Source organism: Heloderma suspectum, chromosome 5, assembly GCF_057233095.1.
Source record: "Heloderma suspectum isolate Gila_16-S chromosome 5, 16-S_ref, whole genome shotgun sequence".
Classification (NCBI taxonomy): domain Eukaryota; kingdom Metazoa; phylum Chordata; class Lepidosauria; order Squamata; family Helodermatidae; genus Heloderma; species Heloderma suspectum.
In genome coordinates, this window is record NC_139462.1 from 97,100,639 (window position 1) to 97,124,928 (window position 24,290).

General features: G+C 43.2%; 1 protein-coding gene across 1 annotated transcript in view; it reads right to left on the minus strand.

Annotated features, from left to right (window-relative positions):
• Nucleotides 1-24,290, minus strand: part of CWH43 (cell wall biogenesis 43 C-terminal homolog) — a 41,122-nt gene that overhangs the window by 11,191 nt on the left and 5,641 nt on the right. Inside the window, 10 exon segments of the mRNA XM_084859775.1 lie at nucleotides 1,333-1,482; nucleotides 4,747-4,882; nucleotides 7,337-7,442; nucleotides 9,050-9,129; nucleotides 10,639-10,764; nucleotides 13,989-14,243; nucleotides 18,357-18,463; nucleotides 21,407-21,605; nucleotides 22,544-22,695; nucleotides 22,832-22,952. Of these exon segments, the coding sequence (XP_084715901.1) occupies nucleotides 1,333-1,482; nucleotides 4,747-4,882; nucleotides 7,337-7,442; nucleotides 9,050-9,129; nucleotides 10,639-10,764; nucleotides 13,989-14,243; nucleotides 18,357-18,463; nucleotides 21,407-21,605; nucleotides 22,544-22,695; nucleotides 22,832-22,952 (1,432 nt within the window).

Sequence of the window (24,290 nt, forward strand, 5' to 3'; positions counted from 1 at the left end):
GGGATCAGATGTGTCTCCCTTCATTGCAGGGAGGCATTTTACCCTCTTCTCCCTCCAACTGCGAAATGCAGAGGCAGGAGACACAATCACAATCAGCAGGCGATTCTTGCCCTTGCACCTGTCAAATCTGCTTTGGTCTCCTTCCCGTTCCCATCCTCAATGCCTTCGTCATCCTGACCGCACCCCCAACAACTGAAAACAATCGCCCACAGAAGGCAAACACAGTGGTTTCTTCCACTACTGGAGAATTTCACGTGGAGGTCATGGCTCCTGTTTCGTGGGGTGGAAAAAATACCACATTTTTTGCATTTGGGTAAAATACAGGATAGGCTGGGGAAAATTCTGGGAAGCACCTTGGATGGTAACCGTGTCATGTAAAGAGCCTGCAAACTTCCGAGAGAGAGCCATCTCAAAAACAGGATAAAAGCTCTGTGTGATTAACCCCTCAGATAAGGGGGGAAAGGTGGGGGAAAGGAAGTGCATGTAAAAGGAGTCTGTCATGATCTTGCATTTAAATCGAAGCAGAAAACCCCGTTTTAAGTGCCGGATTTTAGGCTGGTGTAGAGATGCTCATGATGCCACATAACACTCTTAAATGGCATCAGTTCCCATACACAACTGCTAATCATTATGTGATGAAATGTTAACTTATACATGTCCATATATATTCGTCTTCCCCAACTTGGTGTCCTCCAGATGTGTTGGACAGACTACAGCTCCCATAATCTCCAGCCAGCATGGAAATGATGATGGAAATTGTAATACAACTTATCTGGAGGCACTACATTGGGGAAGCCTCCATTAATCAATCCTATGGCTCACCAGAACATACAACAAACCTGAGTCCCTAAACACCATCCTCTATTTCTTTTAGTTTACTTTGCCTACTCTCACTTCTACTATTGTTTTTAACGGTAACGGTGTCCCCAACCAGTCGTGTCCGACTCTAGGGTGTGGTGCTCATCTCCATTTCTAAGCCGAAGAGCCAGCGCTGTCCGAAGACGCTTCTGTGGTCATGTGGCCGGCATGACTGAACACTGAGGTGCACGACGGAACGCTGTTGCCTTTCCCGCCGAAGCGGTACCTATTTATCTACTTGCAATTTCTCGCTTTCGAACTGCTAGGTTGGCAGGAGCTGGGATCAACTACTACATGAATATGGTGCCAGGGTACTTATTCTCATCTTCAGTATCGGGTGATATCTATCCATTACCTACCTCAAAGTATTTTCCCAGATGTAGCTAAAACAAAAACAAAATAAAAATAGTACAACTCAACTGCTTAGTTTATACATTTTCATTTTCTGTCCATGCAAGTGATTTTCATACATACTCTTCATTTCCAAAATGAGCAACCACAAAATCCACCAGTTTCCCTGTGAAGTTCACAGTCATGGAGATGGCTGGTGCTATCTCTCCCTCCAGAGAGGGGAGAAGATGATGCCTGAATTTCACAATTGGGTACCTTGACAGAACCATCATACTACAATATAAAATGGAGAGGAGGAGGATCATGTAAGCCGCCTTGAGTTCCTTGCAAGAGGAAAAAAGGCAGGATATAAATGTTATGTATGTATGTACGTATTCTGTGACCCAAGATGATTGTCTGCTCCTGCCCCCTATCAAGAAGGAAACTTACTGGCCTAACAGCGGAGGGCCAACAGAGCCTGTTTCATGACTCACTAGAGTGGAAAGCCTACACTGGATTCAAGAAAAGAAAAGTGGGGAAAGCATGGAATTATTTGTATATTAAGCTCTGGATCCATGAAATTATGGGGAAAGCATCTAGAAGCGAGGCGAGGATTTGGGGTTTATTTATTAAAATGTGTACGAATCACTTTTCTGCCTAAAAAGCCGCCAACTTTAAAAACAGTCTCATAACAAAAGTAATTTTCATTTTGCACCCAGCTCCACTTAATGCCAGATTGCAGCTTTTAGCAGCAACAGTAGGTTGCGTCTCTTCACTAAATGCAGTTATGAGCCTCTTTGGTTAGGTTAGGATATTGGTGCCGCATACTGCAGAGGTCCTTTATCCAGGGCCCCTACAAATATCCCACTAGGCCAACTATTTAAATGTCAGAATCCTATTTGAAGGTTAACATCCAAGGATGGTAGTAAGATTTTTGCCTGGACTATGTTTTTCAAATTCAGAATTTGAAGGGGAAATTGCCAGGCAGGCCTCTCTTCAAATTGACCATAAATTAAAAAACGAATGCTCTTCCATATATTGGGAAAAGCAGGGAGGTTTTAGACAGTGAGCTGCAAAAATCATCTATATTTTCTAAATGGAGTTTTGCATCCTCATTTTGTAATTTGTAGCCATAAATTCAGGGCAACATTTTCAAAGTGAGCGGCTCAGCAAGCTGATGTGTTTTGTGGGGGGGGGGGGGTTGGGGTTTTGTTTTTTTTTACAAAGGTTCAGAAACAGCCCACCCAAATGAAATGAACAACTTTAATAAATTTTTGCAATGCAAAATGTAAAAATTTTTCAAGTTCTCGCTTGTGTATTTTTAGTTCTGCAAGTTTTATTTGGTAAGTAATGCATTTTGCTTTTCATTTAAAAAAAAGTACAAGTGAAGTTTAAGATATTGTCATTGATGCTTCCATGTGAGAAGTTTCGGGGGAAGCCTTTTTAGCGGGGTCAGTTTGCTTGTAAGAAGAGAATACTGTAGACTTGTGATATTGTAATTGTACAGTTTATTGTAAATAAACTTGTAACGTTTATTTACAAGTATGGCATTACAGTTGCTGATTGACTATACCTTTGTTAGGCTAATTATTAGCCACTAATACCTCAAAAGAGTTGACTGATGGCAGGAAATGATCCTTAGGGGATTGTTTCCTGATAGCTAAAAGAATCCCAGCCTCTCATTCTCTGACCGGGTTCGCATGATCACGAAAATAAGACATGGTGGCTTATTTTCCCTCCTCGCGCATGCTCACCAGGCATGGGTTGTTGTAATGGCCAAACCCAAAGAGGGTGGGTGGCTGGGGTGATTCTCTCTGCTTCTGTTTGACACGAAGCTTAAAAAATGGATAGAGCAGTCACATACACGTTGCCAAAAGAGGACAAGATTTGCATTAAAATGTGCATGTGCTAATTTACAGGTATGGATGCAAATTTAGGAATAATTACTATGATTTAACCAGAAATACAATACATCTCATGACAGTGGGGAAGAATGTGACCAGGTGACCTGTGTGTCCGCTTTGTCTGCTGACCTGGAACTAACTGATGATGGGCAACTTCAAGGCCCCTGCTGGCTCTCCCTTCTGATGGTTCTTTATCTTTCAACTAGACTTGGATTGGACAACCCTTCAAATAGAGGCTGCCTTCAAATAGAGAACTGTCCTCTGTAAAGCAGCACACATGGCTACCCTAAAAAAAAAAAAAAAGATAAAGGTAGAGGGGTGTGTGTGTGTGTGTGTGTGTGTATGTGTGAGGGGGGGTTCTGGTTCTTATGTAATGAGAAACCACTGTGGGTGAATCTCCCCGTGGGGCTTTTTGTCATGGTGGCTGCCATTTTGAATATTCAGGGCATAGCAGGGGCACACCGTAGCTTTTTGTTGCATGCAAACCCAGCAACTGTGGGTTGTTGGGGTGGCTGACAAGCCACCCACAACCCTAAATTAGCTCACAGGTTCTGGGTGAATTCTCAGCCACCCCAACAACCCACCCTCCCTGGGTTCACACATAATAAGAAGGTATGGCGAGCCCTGAATATTCAGAATGGTTGCTGGCTGCTGCCACTGCAACGAGAAGCCCTGCAGGGAAATTCACCCACGGAGGCTTCTCGTTATGTGCGAACGAGGTCTGTGTGTGTTGAAAGGGAGTGGGGGAGAGAAAAAGGAGGTAATGATTTGGCAGTTTGAAAGAGACAGAGAGATTGCTGAGAGTTGGCTGAAGCCACACTGGGGATGCAACACTTCTCTCTGGGGATCTAATAATGGGTAGCAGATGTATATTAGAAAATGCTATAAGTTACCAGAGCTTTTATCCTAAGTAAACCAAACCCAGAGATGGCTGCCTTCTAAAATTTCTCAGTGCTCCAAGAATTGGGGCGGCGGGGATGCAACTAAATACACACACACTTAAAGGGGATAGATGACACCCAGACAGAAAATGTTAGTCTGCGATGCAGCATCAGTTCTCCCTAAGGACAGTATAGCCTGGAGCCCACCACAGCTGTCTCTTACCAGCTAGCAAGATTTCTTTCTCCTTTATAAAAAGACCTGTGCAACTGGAGCATGCCACACTACACTAGCAAATGAACAACTCCCCCAGTTCCCTTTCTGTTTTTTCTTCTCCCTCATCTCCCACCTCACCTTTCCCCCTTTTTTCATAAGAATCCAACTGTAACAAGCAATGTGCATCAAATGAAAACATAACATTGCAAAATATAGAGCTAGGAAGAGAGAGAGCTGTGGGTGGGTGGGAGTAAATGGGAAAATGTCATTGTTTAACTTTTTTTAAAAATAGAAGAAACAGAAATAAACTTTTAATAACAAAAAATAAAATAAAACCCCAACGAACTGTTTCCTTCAACCCCTAGCCAAGTAGCTAGGGACCGTGTCGCAAGCTCCAGTTTCTAACCGCCACCATCTCTCGCTGTTAACCTATGCAAAGACTAGAGAGACTGCAATTTCTTCACTTCATACAACAGAAGAGCATTCCCATTGCGATACATAAGAAATCAATGACTTTAATTGCCTATTCTGCCTCTTTATCCAAATATGAGTCACTCACCCCCAAGTATGGTCCCGGGTACTTGGGCCAAAATCTGTATAAAAACCAAGTTTTTCTCCTAACCACATGGTTGGATCATTGTTGCCAATGAATGGCTTTGAGGCATCACTCTCCACAATGGTGATAAAATCTGCACCTGGGAGACAAAAATGATTTGAAAAGTTGCAACCATATTAATACATCTTTAGTAACCCTTTCTCTTTAGGTGGAAATTAAGGGCATCTCTACACCGGCCTAAAATCCTGCATTTAAAGCGGGGCTTTCTGCTTCCGTTTTAAATGCAGGATCACAACTGACTCCCTTTACACGCTCTTCCTTTCCCCCCTCTTCTTCCCCCTTCCTTCTCCCCATATCTGAATCTTCCATTATCTTTCACTGATCTCCCTCCTCTTCTTGCCGCTTTTACTCTTTTCACGGAGGAAACTGAAGCGGAACACCAGGGGGAAATTTGATAGCTCATCTATTTAAAAATAGAACAAAGGGCATTTAGTGCAGGAGACATCCTGGAGTGACCCTCAGGGTCACAGCATCATGTAAACAGCCCACAAACTTCCTGAAGGAGCAATCTCAATTCCAGGATAAAAGCCCAGTGTGAAGGAGCTGTAAGGCATGTAAACTGTGAAAAATTGGGAGTCCAGCCATTTAATTTTCTTCCCATCAGAAGAACATCAAAGTACATTATTTGTCCGTCCACCTCTGCATTGGCTCATAGGTTTTAATATGCAAAGGAAGACATTCTGGGTTGGATCCACACTTCGAAATCAATGGGACTGACATTAGTGAATACTAATTTAAGTCTCATTTATTTCAGTGGGTCAGCTCTAAGTATGACTAAGCCTGGACCCACCCAACATCAGCAATACTGGTTTATGTGAAGGGTAATGAAATATTTTATAGGAAACGTCAGTGTTTCCATGTATTCAGTTTACCCAGATGACTTCCTAGAGTTCAGTACCCATGTCTCAGAAGAAGAGACACGGGTACGTAGAAGGATGCTGAAACAAAAATTTTATTTGTAAAAAAGCCCAATGCATTTCAGCCTATTTGTATGTTAAGGCCGTCTTCAGGGGGCTGTAAAATAATATAAGACAACACATTTCTAAAATAGCATAACTGTTTTAGCATTAAGAAATATATAGAACATTGCACACTGCAGATAAGCCTCTGCATGCATACTTATAAAAAGTCTGCAGAAATTCTTTTAATAAATATCCCCTAGTAAAATTAACTGGCGACTTTCTGTTAGAAAAGTGTTTTGAGAAGTTTTTGCAGGTGTTCCCAAGATACATTAATTAGCTCAAGGCCTGTCATATCTGGACAGGACTGCGTTAGAGAGGGAAGGGAATGTCTGAAAACCACATAGCTGTTACCAGGGCTGGCACCACACGGGGTCATGCAACTTCAGCAGGCAGCGGAGTAGGAAATAGTGGCAAATTGGCCATGCTCCCCACCCCTGCCAGGAGGGCCCACTGCTTCTTCCTACCACCTGCCCAGCCTACTCATTTGGTCAGCCGCTCCCTTAGATGCTCAGGCAGCCAGCTGACCACTTGGTCCTGCCTGCCCAGTCACTCCTGTCTTGTGCCCCAGCCACCCACAGGCTCCTATGAGCTACCATGAGAGGTTAGCCTGGCTGACCTCTCGCGGGAGTTCACCAGACCTCTCGTGATAGCTGTCACAAGGAGGAAGCAGCAGCCACACCACCAGGAGCAAGCAACCAGCTGAGCTGGCTGGCCAAGCAAGTGAGGGAGAGGCCAGCCAGCCAAGCAGAGAGGGAGGAGGGCATGTAAGAGCACAAGTGGCGGCAGCTGGCAGCATGGGTGGCAGCAGCGGCATGTGTGGTGGCAGCAAGAACAGCGGGTTGGCCGGCTGGCCAGGTACGTAGGTAGGTAGGTAGGCTACCGCCTCGCTTGAGGCAGCAAAATACCTTGAGCCGGGCTTGGTTGTTACTGAAGTGGTAGTTCAGTATCCACTTAAGTTTCAATATGGCATTGCATTATAATATTATTTTATTTATTTAAAATATTTTTAGGCCACCTTTCATTAATTATAATAATTAATAAACTCCAGGAATAGCATTTGTATGTTACTTCAGAGCGTTCACATAAGACACTCAATAATCTTTACAAGAACTCTGTACAATAGTTCAACACTCTCTGCTTTATTATTCCCATATCATCTGAAATAGGATGGAGCACAGCTCAGCGGCAGAGAACATGCTTTGCACGCAGAAAGCCCCAGGTTTCATCCTTGGCATTTCAGGTAGCAGGTAATGCAAAAGATATTCGCCTGAGTCTTTGACGAGCCACTATCAGTCAAAGCAGACAGTCATGGGCTAGGTGGACAAATAGCCTGACCTGGCACAAGGCTGCTTTCTTTGTTCCTATAACAGCATTTGATAGCGGATGATTAGCCTTTGAGCTGGAGGTAGTTCCCATCTCAGAACCCATTGATGGACAATTACTCCCATTGCCACAAATACTTCGTATTTCCTAGCAGGGAATGTCCCCTTTCCCCCTGTCACCAATGGAAGAGCCTACTAATGTGCAATGGAAGAGCCACACTGTGCAAAATATTGTGTTGTTGAAAGTACCTGTTTGATTTAGCAGAATGGCTGATTGAGCTAGGTTAGACCATCCTTTATTATCATAGCCAAACCTGAATGGCCAAATCAAGGCAGAGAAGTCTTTCTTTGGAAGCTACAGAGATTGTGAAAAGGGAAGAAAAACTTCTATTGGTTTCTTTTCATGCCATTTAACTAATATAGTTGTATTACCCTCTCAGTAACCAAAGAACACAAAGTGGCTGATAGCATTACAGATGCTAGTATAATTTGAAAAAGTATAATATGTGTCCAAAAAGGGAATAGGAAGGAAATAATGACACAAAATGCAATAATTAACCCCAATTCTCACTAGGGTTTATGAGAATTTCATTTTTGTTCACAAATTGTGTGAATATGTTCCCTTCACAATCTCAAACACAAGCAAGAAGACTTTACCCCCAAATTTGCAATCGCATTCAGATATTTTTGGAATGCGCATTTTTCAAAAATAAAATCCACATTTCCATGCTTCAGTACATGGGGGGGAAGTGGGCACTTTTGCAAGATACACACAGGAATTAGTACTTTTACCATTCAAAATTCCACACTTTTCCTGTTTAAACAAGCCAAAAAACCAGGTTGAAAACAAAATTGGAGTGAGCAGAAATGAGCTTCAAAGTGATTTTAAGGACACAATCCTATGGGTTGCGCCTTGGGTATTCGTTAGCCCCTGAACTCGGAGACTTACGAAGATCCTATGCAGAGAGGGAGGCGTCTTGCACCTCCTGCACTGCATTTTAGCTAGACAGACTAAAGTTTTGGGGAGGGGGAGAGAAAGAGGCTGGGGCTGTGATATGAAAAGGCATAAGCCAGCCGTGCCAGCCTCTTCCCCTCCCCACTCCCAGGAACACTTTCTTTCCCCTATCTCTGCGCTCCGTTTACGGAGTGCAGAGAAGCAGCCAGTGTGGTTCTCTCTGTTCTGGCCACGAGGAGGAGGAGAGCACGGTTTCCTGGCTCTGAGCTTGGAGCCCTGTCTTTGAGCATGGAACCAGGAAACCGAACAACCCTATGTCCCCCAGATGCTGTCTAGGGGACATAGGATTGCTCCCTCCGAGAATGTAGACAAGCTAAAAAAAAAATCACTGGTTCTCTCATCCCTAATTCTCACCCCCAACTGTAAGCCAAAAAGCATGTAACTGCATTTCTATACATTCATTTTGTGCCACCTTTGGAACTCCCCCTCCTACTAGCTTCTCCACTGTAACCTCTTGGGGGGCAGTGACCTGTCTTGTTTGCTTGTGAGAATATCTGAAGTGTCGTACATGCTGTTAGTGAGATATAAATAAAAATAAATTATGGGAGAATCAAAATAGGAATTTCTTCCACAAATTATGACATAATCCTAATGCAAGCCTAGGGGAATGATTATATTTAAAATTATTTCAATCAAGTGAATGTATCTCCACCTTCAGATTTCTATGTGCTGGTTCATGCATCATACATATCACTTGATTTCTCATCACTTGATGGTTTGAGGTTGAATCTGTGAACTGGCTCCACTGAGAGACAGTGTACATTGGAGCCTTCCAGAACTAGGAATTGTGATTAATATGTATAATTAAAGCTTCACAGATGTTGAGTACTGAGTATAGTTCCATTCATTCCATTCCAAAATATTATTTCTGCACTAGTGGGTGCACATGAAAATGTACTATTAGACACATATAATTAAAATAGGTGCAAAAGAAGAAAATTACTCACTCCATGGCCTAGTTTTTTCTCATAAACTTTATATCGCAATCCTAATCCCAGTAAGCCCACACCAACAAATAGCCACAGAACTAGAAACAGAAGAGAATAAAAATGTACATAGCATATTAATATTAAAGGAGCATGACAAGAAACTGATTTTTGACGAGTCTTCAAATATCAAGTATTAATACTAGCTTACCAAAAATTCAGCAGCACAACAGGAATTTAACAGCAGAATTTTTGTAATGGAATAAACAAGAGAGCCAGTGTGGTGCAGTAGTGAGAGTGTTGGACTGGGACTGGTCCCCACTCAGCCATGTAGCTCATTGGGTGACTTTGGGCCAGTTACTGACTCTCAGCCTAACCTACCTCACAGGCTTGTGAGGATAAGATGGAGAGGGAAGATCATCTTCACCACCTTGGGCCCCTTGGATAAACAGTGGGTTATAAATGTAACAAAAAAATAAACAAGGCAGATTTTTGCAGAGGCAGTATTATGTTCTTTCCCTCCTTCCTTCCCTCCCTCTATTGTTTCAGTCCATAGAATGGTCTCTGATATTGTTATGCTTACCCCACTTCTCCGAGGGGTGAGAAGTTTCAGGGTGTAGCACTTACCCAGGTTTGTTTGAAACAGGATGCTTGAGACTTATTGGAGTTTTGTAATATTTGCATTTATTTGCAAATATACAGGACAGCACAGGTAGAGGCACAGCTCCAACAGACATCCGAAGTCCACTGCATTCATATCAGGTCCCGAAAGAGAGAGACCCAACACCCCAAAGTGCTGTTAGCTTATGGAGTCAAAATGCAGCTCTCTTGTCTCTGTGCCTTTCTCTGTCTCAAACTCTGGTCACTACTGTTTTTTCAGGGCGGGGGGGGGGGTAGTATTAAGATCCCTAGACTGCAACATCCCCAGCCAGCAGTGGGAAGGGGACAGGCTTGCCCTTTGGCCAAAATGGCTCTCACCTTCCAGAGGAGTCTCCAGTTTATGGCCAACATTTATGGCTACCTTTACTTTTAAAGCTATTTCCTAGTAATTTAACTAGTAATCTACCTAACAAAATGAGATACTTAGCCACTTTCGCAAGGCCATGAAAAGGGGTCTCTCTAGCACCAGGTCCGGCTCCATTAATTCTCTGCAGTAAAACCCCCAACTCTCCAGCAATATTTTCTGTGCAAGCCTTTTGAAGGTGGCATAAATCACTGTACTCTTCTCACTAATTTTTGAATTCTCACTAATTTTTGAAGCTAGATCTAGCTCTTCTTCTTTGAGGTGTTTTGGTCCCAAAAGTTTTATGGAAGGGGGAAAAAACAGTGGAATAAATGTAGGAATTATTTTTCCCCACATGCACATGAAGGATATGAAGTCCAAAACACTGAAGTTTGGTAATGATTAACAAGCAACTAATGTGGCAAGAATTCAGTTATTACATGGGACCATGCTCTCTTTAGGTAGAATTCTATACTGCATTGTTTAAACATTAGTCTAACAGTTTATTTATGCTTGAAACGCCAAACATGTCCCCTAGCTCTGCACATTTCATGTTCTGTAAGTGAGTTGACATTTGTTTTTAGGAATTAAGCAAATTTATACTTACATAACTTGATGTATTTTTCACTTTGTTTGAAGAGGGACTTATGACTATTTGTTACTCCAAACAGAGAGTGAAGATCCTTCCTGCAATCAACTAGTGTGCCTATGACAACAAACAGCATAGTAATCCCTGTAATGAAAATATTGCAGGTTTTTTTTATGATGGATGGAAAGAAAAATCTTACACACATGAAGCAAAATAAATATTCTAAGTCATAGACATCGTAAGTCAGCTACCTTGTTATTACATAATAGTTTAAAAGTAAAGGTTTGTTGTTGTTCAGTCATTAAGTTGTGTCCGACTCTTCGTGACCCCATTGACCATAGCAAAAATGTGAACAGTAGGACACAGTGGACATCTTGAAAAAGAAGCTCCCTTTTGGGGGTTCCCTCCCATACAAACTACACGTGGATTTTACAATTCCATCTACTTGACTTCTATTGTTGTCAGAAAAGGGGACTCATGATGAGCTTTTATGGATTATTTTTGGATGATGGGATTTGGACATGAACTGGATATACACTAGTTCCCCTTCAACACTTAGTTTTATACACATTCTGCATCATGCGGGATTGGATACTTGTTCTGTTTTCTAAAGTCTACTGGATAAGGATGTCATCCTGAACTGCTTAAGCTGCCATTCTATACACATTGACCTGGGAGAAAGTCCCAATGAACTGAGTAGATACGCCTAGGATTGTTCCATCTTTTTATTTTCTCCCCCAGGGGACTACCAAACATAAATATTTGTTCTGGAATCACTAATTATTCATAACTAAGTCTTACATTAGTATAACCCCTTCTGCTGCATTACTCAAAAAAGTGATCCTTAAGACTCATATGATATCAAAAAGTCAATAGAGCAGTGTGATAGTGAGATTTGGAAATGCCAGCTTCCCATCTTTCACTTTTAGTTAAAATACTTTTAAAAAATCCTAGGGACTTAATTATTCCAAATAGATCAGTTGATAATGCTTTTTTTTCTTTCTTTCTTTCTAAAAAGGGATCCAGGGAGGATTCAGAATATTACAGGCCAGTTAGCTTAAATTGGTGGAAAGTGTTACTAAAGATAAAATTAATTATCAAGCATATAGAAGGACAGGTCCTGCTGAAGGAGAAACATGGCGTCTCCAAAGGTAACTCGTCTCACCAACCCTTTAGAGTTCTTTGACAGAATCAACAAGCATGTGGAGAGAGATGATCTCAAATTGTTTATGTGGACTTTCAAATGACTTTTGACAGCATCTCTCACCAAAGACCCTTAATCAAACCTAGCAGTCATGGGATGAAAGGTGAGGCTAGTTTTGCTGACAACATTGAATTATTTAGGGTCGTTAGAACAAAAGGAAACAGAGAAGAGCTCCAAATCTCTTCAAACTGGGGGAGCATGTAATAAAATGGATATTTAAATTAGGGATGTCAGAGAAATCCACAACAGTTTCAAATGAGTTCAGTTTTCTATGAATCCAACCTGTGGATTCTAAAGAGGATCAGCTTTTTCCAAGTCACATGGATCCTGGGGGCTTGCAGACCAGTTTTTTCACTTTTGGGGGGGATGTGCACTAATTCGTATTAGCACTAATGGGAATTACAAGTAGATTGAAATTCTTGTTTAAAAAAATCTGATTCTATCAATAGGTGGACAATGGAATGAAAGACGCTTGACAGCCTGTGAACCACAGACTGAACGGATTTAACAAAATCTATACATCCCTAATTTAAATCGCAAATGCAGTTCAATGTAAGTGTGAAGTGATGCACACTGAACAAAAAAAAATCCTGATTTCACATATATACTTATAGGGTCACAGCTGATGGTGGTTGACAATGAAAGAGATCTTGGAGTTGTGGTGGATTGGTTGATGAAAATGTCATCCCACTGTGTGGCTGCTTTCAAAAAGGCAAATTCCATGTTGGGGATAATTAGGAAAGGAATTGAAAATAAAATATAATATTAAGGGCAATATAATAATGCCCTTAAACAAACCTATCATGTGACCACACTTGGAATACTATATACAGTTCTGGTCACTGCACCTCAAAAAGGATATTACAGAGCTGGAAAAGGTGCAGAAAAGGACAGCCAAAATGACCAAGGGAATGGAGCAATTCCCCTGTGAGGAAAGGTTACAGTGTTTAGCGCTCTTGAACCCCCCCAAAAAGGCAGGAAAAAAATTGAGAACGTATTTCTCAAGAGGGAAGTTTTTCTCCCTCTCATATAATACTAGAACTTGGGCTTATCCAATGAAGCTAAATGGTAGAAGATTCAGGACAGATAAAAGGAAGTATTTCTTCACACAGCATACAGTTAAACTATGGAATACACTAACACCAGACATAGTGATGGGCACCAATTTGGATGGCTTTAAAAAGGGATTAGACAAATTGATGGAGGATAAGGCTATCAATGGCTACCACACATGATGGCTATATATTACTCCCGGTATTGAAGAAAGCGCGCCTTTCAATATCAGTTGCTGGGAAACACAGGTGGGAATGTGCTCTTGTATTCATGTCCTGCTTCTGGGCTTCCCATGGGTATCTGGTTGGCCACCGTAGGAACAAATTGCTGGACTTCATAGGCCTTTGTTCTGATCCAGCATGGCTCCTTATGTTCTTATGTATGTAAAAGCATGAGAAAAGCCATTATTAGTCATATAATGGCTTATCTAGCCCAAAATACAATTTCTGACAGTTTTCACTTCTGGATGCTTTAAGTGTGAACCAGTATATTCCAGGTCTTGTTACATCAGGTTGCCAGATCTGGAGCCATAACAAACAAGGAAGACCCTGCCATGCAGACTTTTTGAAGCGTTGGTCCTCATGTGTATGGTGCAAGTTGAGCTCCAGAAAAACCTCTTGGGCCAGCACTATTAATAAATACAAGTGACTCATGGCCAGCTTTGTTTCCCCTTTAGGAAAACAGCCCAGGTTATATCCTTCTCTGTGGAGAAGTGATTAAACATTTGTACTCCCAGCATTGGTTCATATAACAGAACTCTGATATTTTTTCTTTATCGTTCTAACATTTTTTCCAGTAGTTGATAATATTTGAAGTTACAGCACATGTTAGGTTAGCTAGTCCCTGTAATATGAATCCCAATAGTTCATTTAGAAGTCATTGAAAGAGTCTTGTTATATTGCTTTACTTTGTGCCTCTGTTTTAAATAGCTGCATAACTGACAAAGACAGCATTTAGGAATTATCATGCCATTTTAAATGTTGGGTTTAAATTAAGTGGAGAGGGCAAATAAGAAAGGATTGTGAAACTGTTTGAAATTACAGTTTACAGCTGTTAGACATCAAACAAAGCAAACTTGATGACTTCTCTTGGTTAAGAAGGGCGAACATACCCAAAAGAATGTGGGAGCTTTCTCTAGCATAAATTCCACCAGGCACAAATTTATAAGCTGTACACCATACGCAGAAGAATACTTCTAGCACGAACATGAGCATGGCTGTACTCATGACTTTTCCAGGATATATACAGCTAGCAAAGCATCCAGCTATGCGAGGCCACATGCCCATTGTAAAGACAGCCAGGAAGTCACCAGCAATGGCTGCATACCATGTCTGTAAGCCAAGCAGACCAGCTGCTCCTGCTGCACCTACAAAGAGACCAACAAAAATGATATTATTGTTGTCATTGTCATCATGGAAAATTATTGTTTTTCCCCCTCTGATCCCTATGGCACCAGAACATTTCATGGGATCATAATCAACAATATATATATATATATATATATATATATATATATATATATATATATATATATAAAACAATAGATCATAAAGCTATTGTTGTTGTTTAGTCGTTAAGTCGTGTCCGACTCTTCATGACCCCATGGACCATAGCACGCCAGGCCTTCCTGTCCTGCACTCTCTCCGGGAGCGTGCTCAAGTTCATATTCATTGCATCAGTGATGCTATCTAGCCATCTCATCCTGCCATCCCCTTCTCCTTTTGCCTTCAATCTTTCCCAGCATCAGGTCTTTTCCAGGGAGTTTTCTCTTCACATTAGGTGGCCAAAAGATTTGAGCTTCTGTCCTTCCAATGAGCACTCAGGGTTGATTTCCTTTAGGATGGACTGATTTGACCTCCTTGCAGTCCAGGGGACTTGTAAGAGTCTTCTCCAGCACCACAGTTCGAAGGCATCAATTCTTCGGCGCTCAGCCTTCCTTATAGTCCAGCTCTCACAGCTATACGTTACTACTGGGAAAACCATAGCTTTGATTATATGAACCTTTGCCAGCAAGGTGATGTCTCTGCTTCTTACTGTGCTGTCTAGGTTTGCCATAGCTTTCCTCCCAAGGAGCAAGAGTCTTTTAATTTCATGGCTACAGTCACCGTCTGTGGTGGTCTTGGAGCCTAAGAAAATAAAATCTGTCACTGCTTTCATTTCTTCCCCTTCCCATGAAATAAAGATGATTGCAGACTTCGGCAAAATTGGAATCAGAATAAAATGATAAAAGGTTCCTCAATGCCCTTCTGAATATCTTATGTTCAGATTTACGTGGGCCTCTTTCACATCCCTGATCCCTGATGAAGTTCACTGGGTGACCTTCACCCGGTCACTATCTCTTCATCTAGCCTACCTCAGAGGAATAAAATGGAATATCTAAGTTTGCTGCCCTAATCTCCTAGCAAGAAGGATGGGCCAGTAGTGTAGTGGCAAATTCAGAAGTGCAGGGTCCCTTAGTGACAGTCACAGCCACGCCCCCTCACAGCTACGCCCCTTCTAAGATTGTACAACCTTGTAAGATAAATAGCCTTCAACAGGGGTCCCAAAACAGTGCAGCTGAGAGTAAGGCAGTGGTATTTCAATTGGATGTCTGAGAAAAAAATGCAGGGGTGTTAAATCTTTTTCCACCACTCACTCACTCAAACACAAACGTGTTGGGTTTTCAAAATATGATACTCTATAGAAGCTTCACCCTCTCAGCTCAGCCCTCATGGACAGATCCCTTCTCATTTAAACAGCCCCCTTGCACATTCCCTTAGCGCCCCAACATTACCCATTAGCCTTTCCTAAGCTTCTTCTTTATACCTCTCCCATCCCACAACAGAAATGTCCACAAACCCAGCTGGATTGAAACACACGCACACACACCTTCTTTCTCCTCTCCCCCCAACTGATTTTTTTTCTGTTTCCCTTCCCTCCCCTCCACCAGGGTTTGTTTGCCAAGATACATGCCGACCTTGTACCAAAAAGTGTAGCTGACAGAGCAGGTTGCATTTCGCAATTCTGCCAATTGTAGAAATTAATGTTCAAGAACTAACACTGCAATCCAATGGGTGTTTATTCTGAATTAAATTTACAGAGATCTTGGGAAGGTGGCTAAGGCCGCAGTCCTACACACACTTACCTGGGAGAAAGCCCAATTGGCAACTGAACATAGCGGGACTGACTTCTGAGTAAACATGCTTAGGATTGTGTGATAAATCCTAAAAACTGGCACAAACCAGCCACCTTCCCTGCCCCATAAGTAAATAATACTGGCAGCAACAGCCCTGAACAGGTGGCCAGCGTTGCAGGAGACGAAAGCAGCACTTGGCATGCAGGCACAGACCAGGGCTGGGCAGAGAAACCAAGAGCTGAGGAGGAGAAGAAGAGGTGGCGGCGAGAGGAGGCTTCAGAGCTCCCTCAGGCTCCTTTCCTATCTCACTCACTCCCTTTGTCTGCTCTGCATAGTAGACGAGACAGCCAAGAGGCAGCAGCCCGCCCCCACTCCCTCTGCTTTCCTTAGCAGACTGCAACCCGGCTGGGGGCTGGCTTCAAAAAGCCCCAGCGCGACCTGCCACCACTACACTGCTGAGGTGGCCTAGAGAAGCTGTTAATAATAATGTACTACATGGGGGTGGAGCCACCAGTGAGAAGGCCAATTCATTTTGGGGAGCTAGCATCCTCTGCTATTGAATTCTAACTCTCTCTCTCTCTCACACACACACACACACACACACACCCCACAACCAACCACTCTTCCATTTTGTCTGGATTCAGACTGAAGCCCTGGATCAATGCCTAGACTCATTGTACCGGTTGATGGCCAATAAACAGAAGCTGAATCATGGCAAGACAGAATCCCTTGTGAGTGAATAGTTCCTGAGTCTGGGAGTATACGCTCATTGCCTGTTCTGGATGGAGTTGCACTCCCTTTGAAAGATCAGGTTCATAGTCTGGAGGTACTCTTAGATCCATCACTATTGCTAGAGGCCCATGTGGCCATGGCAGCTTGGTTCACCAACTACTACCTCTCCTGGACAGGGATAGCTTGGGCATAGTGGTACAGATGGTAGTAACCTGAAGACTGGATTACTGCAATGCACTCTATGGGCATCCCAACACCAGCCTATAATCCTGCATTTAAAACAGGGCTTTTTGCTTCTGTTTTAAATGCAGGACCACAACGACTCCCTTTTTCATGTTCTCCCCCCCCACCCCTTCCCCCTCCTTTTCCCTTTATCCGAGTGTTCTGCTATCTTCATTGATCTCACTCCTCTTCTTGCCGCTTTTACTCTTTTCACAGAGGGAGCTGAAGTGGAACACAAGGGGGAAATTGGATAGCTCTTTATCTGCGATCTATTTCAAAATGGAACAAAGGGCATTTAGGGCAGGGGACGCCCTGGAGGGTCATGGCATCATGTAAAGAGCCCACAAACTTCTGTGAAGGAGCAATCTCAATCGCAGGACAAAGCTCAGGAGCCCTATGTGTGGCTGCCCTTGAGGCTGGTCCAGAAGCTGGAGCTAGCACAGAATGCAGCAGCTCAGCTGTTGTCAGGAGCTGTCCCTTTTCAGCGTGTAACTCCTCTGCTGAGGGAACTACACTAGTTGTCTATTTGCCATGAGGCCAGGTTTAAGGTTTTGGTGCTGGGAAAGATTGAAGTCAAAAGGAGAAGGGGACAGCAGAGGATGAGATGGCTAGATAGCAGCACCGATGCAACGAATATGAGCACACTCCGGGAGAGAGCGGCAGGAAGGCCTGGCATGCTATGGTCCATGGGGTCATGAGGAATCGGACACGACTGAACAACAACAACTAGTTATTAAGCCCTGAACAACTTGGGACCAGGATACCTGGGAGAGCATCTTCTTTGTCAACCTGCCTGGTCACTGTGGGCAGGCACCAACATTGTATTGTTTTCAGTACCTCCTGCAAACATATTTCAAGAGGCCTTCCTTGGCTGACCAGCCACAGTTTTTATTAGTACTGTACTGTCTTTAAAAAACAATTTTTAATGTGGTATTTTATTGTTTTTATCCTTATTGTTCACCACTCCAGAATCTGCTCAGATGCAGAGTGGCATATAAATGCTGTCAGTAAGTAAAATAAATAAAACTGCAATCCTGTGCAAATCCTGTCCATCACATGGGCGGAGAATTCCACATCAATGCCGGTTCTTTCCCCATCCAGTATCATTGCAGGACTGGGTCGTTCTCTTTAGATGGCTGTCCCCATCATGTTGTTTTTCATTTCTTTCCTTCTCATGTGGGTGGTGACGCCACTCAGAGGCATCTCCACCTTTCCGCAAAAAGCATTACATGTGTTTGGGGTGTAGCGGCGGCTCGTCCCGGGTTCCTGCCCCTTTCCCTCCCCTTGCATGTTACTGCTGGATGGGGACTGAGATGCAGACAGTTCCCCCACCAATCTCCCCAGGCCCCCCCCCACCTCCCCATTCAAAGTTTTTGACAATCTCTGCCATTTACTCAGCTGTTTACTCACTGGGAATGCACAGCAGGGGCGTCCCAGCAGGTCGGAAGGCCGGCACGCTGCTCTGCTGACCTGCCGCTCTGCCACCTTGCTTCCGACCTGCTGCCTTGTTCAAAACACTGCAGGCCAAAAATGGCAAGGACCCAAAGTGGTGCAGGCACAGGAAGGCGACACACCCCACAGCCCGTTGTCACCATCTTCGTCATCATGACCACATCCCTAACAACCCCAAACAACCACCCATAGCCCCCAACACACAGTGGTTCATTCGCGCTAGGGGAGAAATACATGGGGAGATCACCGCGCTCCATTTGCACATATTTGGAAAAAAAACACATTTTTTTCCGTTTGAGGAAAACATGGGATAGGTGGGTGGAAATGGGGGGATAATGACTGGATGATGACAATGTCATGTAATAGACGCGCACAATTCAGTGAGTGGCCAATCATGAATGTGCAATAAACTGGAGGTGTAGACGCGGCCTTAAAAGGGGGCGTTCTGCTTCCGTTTTAAATGCAAGATCACAACGGACTCCCTTTACACGTGCTTCCTTATCCCCCTCCCCTTTCCCCCTTATCTGAGTTTTCCATATGCTTCATTGATCTAGCTCCTCTTCTTGCAGCTTTTCTTTTTCACAGAGCGTACTCAAATAGAACACAAGCACGGTTAATAGCTCATTATCTCTAATCTTTTAAACAATGGAGTAAGAGTCATTTAGTGTAGGAGATGCCCTGGCGGTTAATGACGTCATCTAGGAGGCCCACAAACCTCCGTGAGTAACCAATCTCAGTAGCAGGATAGAAGCTCCGTGTGAAGAAGCCTAGAGTTTATTGTATCAAGAAATACTACGGATATATGAAACTGACTTACCTTTCGCTGATTATGTTGATGGTGGGGTGGGAGGCGTTCCGTCCCTCCCCCCGGAATCCTGGCCAGGGGGAGGCGCTCCGTTCCTCCCCCTGGAGTCCTCGAATGGCCGGCTGTGCTCTGCGGCAGCTCCGCGGAGCAGCTGGCCAGGCCAGAGCCACCCGCAGCCGGATTTCCGGCCGCGGAGGGCTCTGGGTAAAAAACAAACAAACAAAAAACAATGCGTACACAAATGGCGGCCACCGCCATTTGCATTCCTTGTTTTTACCGCCTTAATCTACGTAAATATTTACGTAGACTATGACGGCAAAAATCAAGGGGAACATAAATAGCGTAGCGGGCGCCATTTGCGTCCCCTTTTGATTCTCCGTTTTAGCCTACGTAAAGATTTACGTAGGCTAAAACGGTGAATGAAAAAGGGACGCAAATAGTGCCCGCTACGCTATTTACGTTCCCCTTGATTTTCGCCGTCATAGTCTTCGTAAATATTTACATAGATTAAGACGGCCAAAAAGAAGGAATGCAAATGGCGGCGGCCGTAGCCGCCACCATTTGCGTACGCGGTTGTTTTTTTTTTTTATATAGCCCACCCCCAACCATGATAGGCTACGTAAATCTTTATGTAGCCTATCACATCTTTTTTTTTTTCTTTTCACAAGCCTGGAAATGGTGGCGGCAGCTGGTCGGAAGCCCGGCCGCTGCCTTCTCTGGAGCCGCCGCCAGAGCCACCGCCACCCGGAAGATCCGCCCCAGGTAAGTCTTGTCCCGGGGGGGATCCGCGGGGGGGTGGGGGGGTGGCAGGCCGTTCCGCCACAGATTTCGGGGGGCCGAATGCACTGGCATTCGGCCTCACCAAGATCCATGGCAGAATTCTCTGACATCCCTAAGAAATACCCAACTTTGTGAGGGCTGGAAGGAGGACTCATTTGGCAACAGTGTCTGGGGTTCCCCTCCTCTGCCAATTGTGTGCTAGACTGCAATAATCTCCATTTACGGAAATAATTGGAAACTCACCCCCCTCCTCCAATCTGGTGAGCCACATTCTTCTGCAAAGTCCCACATTGGGCTCTATTCAGGGTCATACTAGAATTTGTCTTATTATATATAATAATTACTCTACCATCTTATAAAGCTTTTAAATGCTCAACACAGAGAAATATGGGGAGAAATTATAACACTTAAGGTTTAAAACCCAGTAGTATTACCTAAAATATATTCCCGTAAGAGAAACAGTGTTTTTCTTCAGACTCAAATGTCTTGGATTCAGAGAAGCACAGAGTTGTTTCTGCTTTCACATGGGGATTTTTCAGCTTCTCCCAGCAGTAGCCCCCACCCTCAAAAGTGCCCCCCAAAGATCAGGGGCCCAGAGGACAGGTATTCTGTGTAGCTTGAGAGGCTCATGCCAGACAGCACAAGGACTTTGTATGCCCACAGCTGTCTATAGAACCAGGTCTGGTATCTTTAATTCATACATAAAGGATTTTTCTGTTTATATCAGCAACAGATTTGCAGCTGATCTGATATTCACAGTGTCCAGTCAGTGGAAGAGCAGATATATAAAAATAAGGAAAATCTCTGAAAGTAATGGGGACTGAAAGAGTGTATTTCCTAAGCCAAAATCCATCTAAAGTTAAGCATTTAAAGCTGCAATCCTATGAACACTGACGTAGGAGTAAACCCCACTGAATATAGTGGGACTTCTAAGTAAGCATGCATAGGGTTGCACTGTTAAAGTTCCATTGATTTAAACTGGTGTGAGTTAAACATGTGCTTAATTATCTCATTGAAACCATTGGGACTTCCAATACTTAGCCTTGGAGGGATCTTGCTAGGAGACTCTACACAATGCTTCTGAACTCCTGTATGACTCACTTGTGTTTTTTTTTAACTAGATAGGGAATGATCCTATGGCCCCCTAGACAATGTCAGATTCCTAGATTCGATCAGATGTCAGAGACAAAGCTGGGAATTGGAGCTTTCATCCCCCTCCCCCTTGCAGTGGGTGTGGAAAGAACAACACTGGCTGCTCTTTGAGATCGTGAAGGCAACCTCAGAGGATAAGGAAAGGGGACATTTCAGTGGGCTGGGTGGGGAGAAGACTGCAGAGGCCAGGATATAAGCTATCTTGAGCCTTCTCCATTTCTAACCTCCATTTGAACTTATTTAAAAGAACACTAGAATAAGAAACCCTTACCCATGAGGATTAGGATCTGGGCCAGGCTGTGGATGTCCACTCACTGCCCATCTAGAAACTAGTGAGACCTCTCCAAAAATCCAGTAGGTGAGGAACAGAAGGCTGCCAAAAGCTGTGCCTGATAAAAGCCAGTTAGATCTATAAATTTCCTTCGCTGTATTTCCAGGCTTATTTTCTTCTTGTTGCTTGCTCTCAGCACCTAAACATATTCAAATACATAACAAACAAATGTGGAAAACATTAATCCTGCAAAACAGGAGTAGGTGTTCAGCAATTTCTAAGAACAATTTGTTCAGCCTCTCTTACTATTTGTGAACACATGTAAATACTGCCAGCGCAGAACAAGAAGTGGAGAGAGCTGCAAGATAAAACAGTATGGTCAAGCAAGAATTTTACAACATTTTCTGAAATCAAAGGAGAGGCATTGGTGGGTTGTCTTGAGGAGGGAATTTCATAACAATGTGGCCACTACAGAAAAGATCTTTCTGAGAACTGGTTGAGAGACAACACAGTTCCATTATTACTATTTATATCAGCATAGAGAGTTATTCAGAGACCATTCACACACCCATAATCTCAACTGGAGTCATAAATTAAGGAGTGAACATTGAACTGGCAGCAAATCAATCTTTCTTTTTTTTAAGATTAACATGGCAGGTTATATGCCCTCAATTGGGACTGGGTTTTTTAAAATTTTGCTCAATGCCATGGAGTCATGCTATGTCAGGGGAATTGTGGGAAATTTAAATGACTCCTAATGCTGATTCGAAGGAACAGGAAAGGCATCACTAGTGAGGCCTTCTGGGGCACTGGAGCCCCAGAGCCCCAGCAACTGCTTGAAGATGCCACATGCTGATACCAGGCCTGATAGGAATTAAAGAAGTGAAAGAAGCAGAGGCCTGAGTTTAGAGTGACAATAAGTTAGTGGAGAAAAGCAAGTGTCTTAAAGGACAGAGATGAGGAAATAGAGGGATTAAAACAGGGTAGAATCAGACCCAGGCAGGAAGGGAACCTTGCCCCCCCCCCCCCCGAGTTAGAACCCATCTTTAGAGATGTTTACATACATATTCTAACTAATTGGTGGGAATTCTGCTCAGGATGTACACGAAGAGGCATGGGTTACTTTTGAAATCTCACCTGTGCATATTCGCTCAAGAGCTGCTATGAAACCTAAGATCACTATAGTTGTATTGAAAGTTGAACAGCTCCAGACTGGGTTTAATGAGGTATACCAAATCCGAAGAACAACAAGAATTTTTCCTAGTATAAATCCCCAGATTCTTCAGTACCTGTAAATACAAATAATCTTGCTGTTATATAGAGGATAAGGATAAATGTCGCTTTAAGGTAAAGGCATTTTCCTGTGGTGGTTTTTTTAAAATATCAGAGAAGATAATAATGCAGGGGTTTACATTTTCTTAATACCTTTGCAAAGAGTTCCCAGACCACCATGTTACTGTTTGAACGACCAGCGATGAAGAAACACCCATAGCCAAGATCAAAAGTCGAAGGTAAGCATTTGGAACTTGGTATGAAACAATGCTTCCTGTGAACAGAAACACATTTTAAAAAATTAAGAATACAATATAGCCAAACATAAGTACTGTGAACTCCCATTAATTTCAGCGACAGAACAAAGCACATGCCTGTCTCTTTGAAGCCAATGGAACAGTACTTAGTGCCCTAAACATATAATTGCGATTTTCCCACATACACAAATATTAATGTATTGCCTCAGCCTTTGCATGTTTTCTTAGAAGCATTAAGTCCCACCAAATCCAATAGTTATCATATTGTTTGTGATCATGCCTTCTGCTGTGTTGTACCACAACCCCATATTGAAGAAGACCTGCTCAGGGCCATATACTCTGAGAGCTGAGATACACATTCAGCAAATTCATATGGCTGAGTCCTTCTTGGGGTGTACCATTTCACAGCATAGGCAGAGGATGGCTTATATCAGGGCCATACTCCCTCATGGTAATCTGTCAATGGCTACACGTTAGTGGTGAGTAGGGCCAAAGGTCACCCCTCTTCTCATGCTCCCAGTCTTTCCTCTTTCTTTCTGCCACCCCCGTTCTCTTGCTCTCCTCCTCTTCCTTTCTACCCAACAGGCTGCCAAGAAAGGGACAGACTGCTCTTGCCAGAGGTCTCAACTGATTGCTTGCAGAAGGTGTTTGAAATTAGGCTGAGGGCCACCAAGAGCAGCATCCAATGGGACACAACCACTAATATAAGCTACTCTAGCCAATAACATTAGGTGACTTCCTGTGGAAACAATAGCTAATGCTATTAGCATTGCGCTAGAATAGTCAACTCCAGCACAATGCCATTTACACCAGCGTTTGGCCCTGTTGGATACTGCCCTAAGTATCCAACAGGGAAATGGTGCTCAGTTCATAAAACTGCTGAGCATTCTAAACTGAATAAGTATGTATTCTGAAGCAGGTAATTACAACACAATTCCCCAATGGAAGAAAATGCAAGACAGTAATGCCCTAAACAAATAAACAAACTGATGTGGCCCTATGCAAGTCAATAGGATTGGACTAGAATCCTAAACCCTGCTACTTGGACATTGGAAAGAAATCCCAAGGATTTCACTGCAATGCTTCAGTCAGTGTGCCGAGTTGAAACTGTCCCTTTATTCTCTTTCCTGCACTTTCAGCTGTTCCTTATTATTTATTTTTTCATTTCATTTCTGTACCACCCAATAGCCAAAGCTCTCTTTTCTCTGCATAATACATAAGACCTGTTTTGTTGTAGAGGTAATGGTGAGTGGTCAAAGAAGGACAGAAAGACCTGTCCATTCCAAAATACTTTCAGGCTGCAATCCTATACACACTTATCTGATAGAAGGCCCCACTGAACTCGGTCTGCCTTA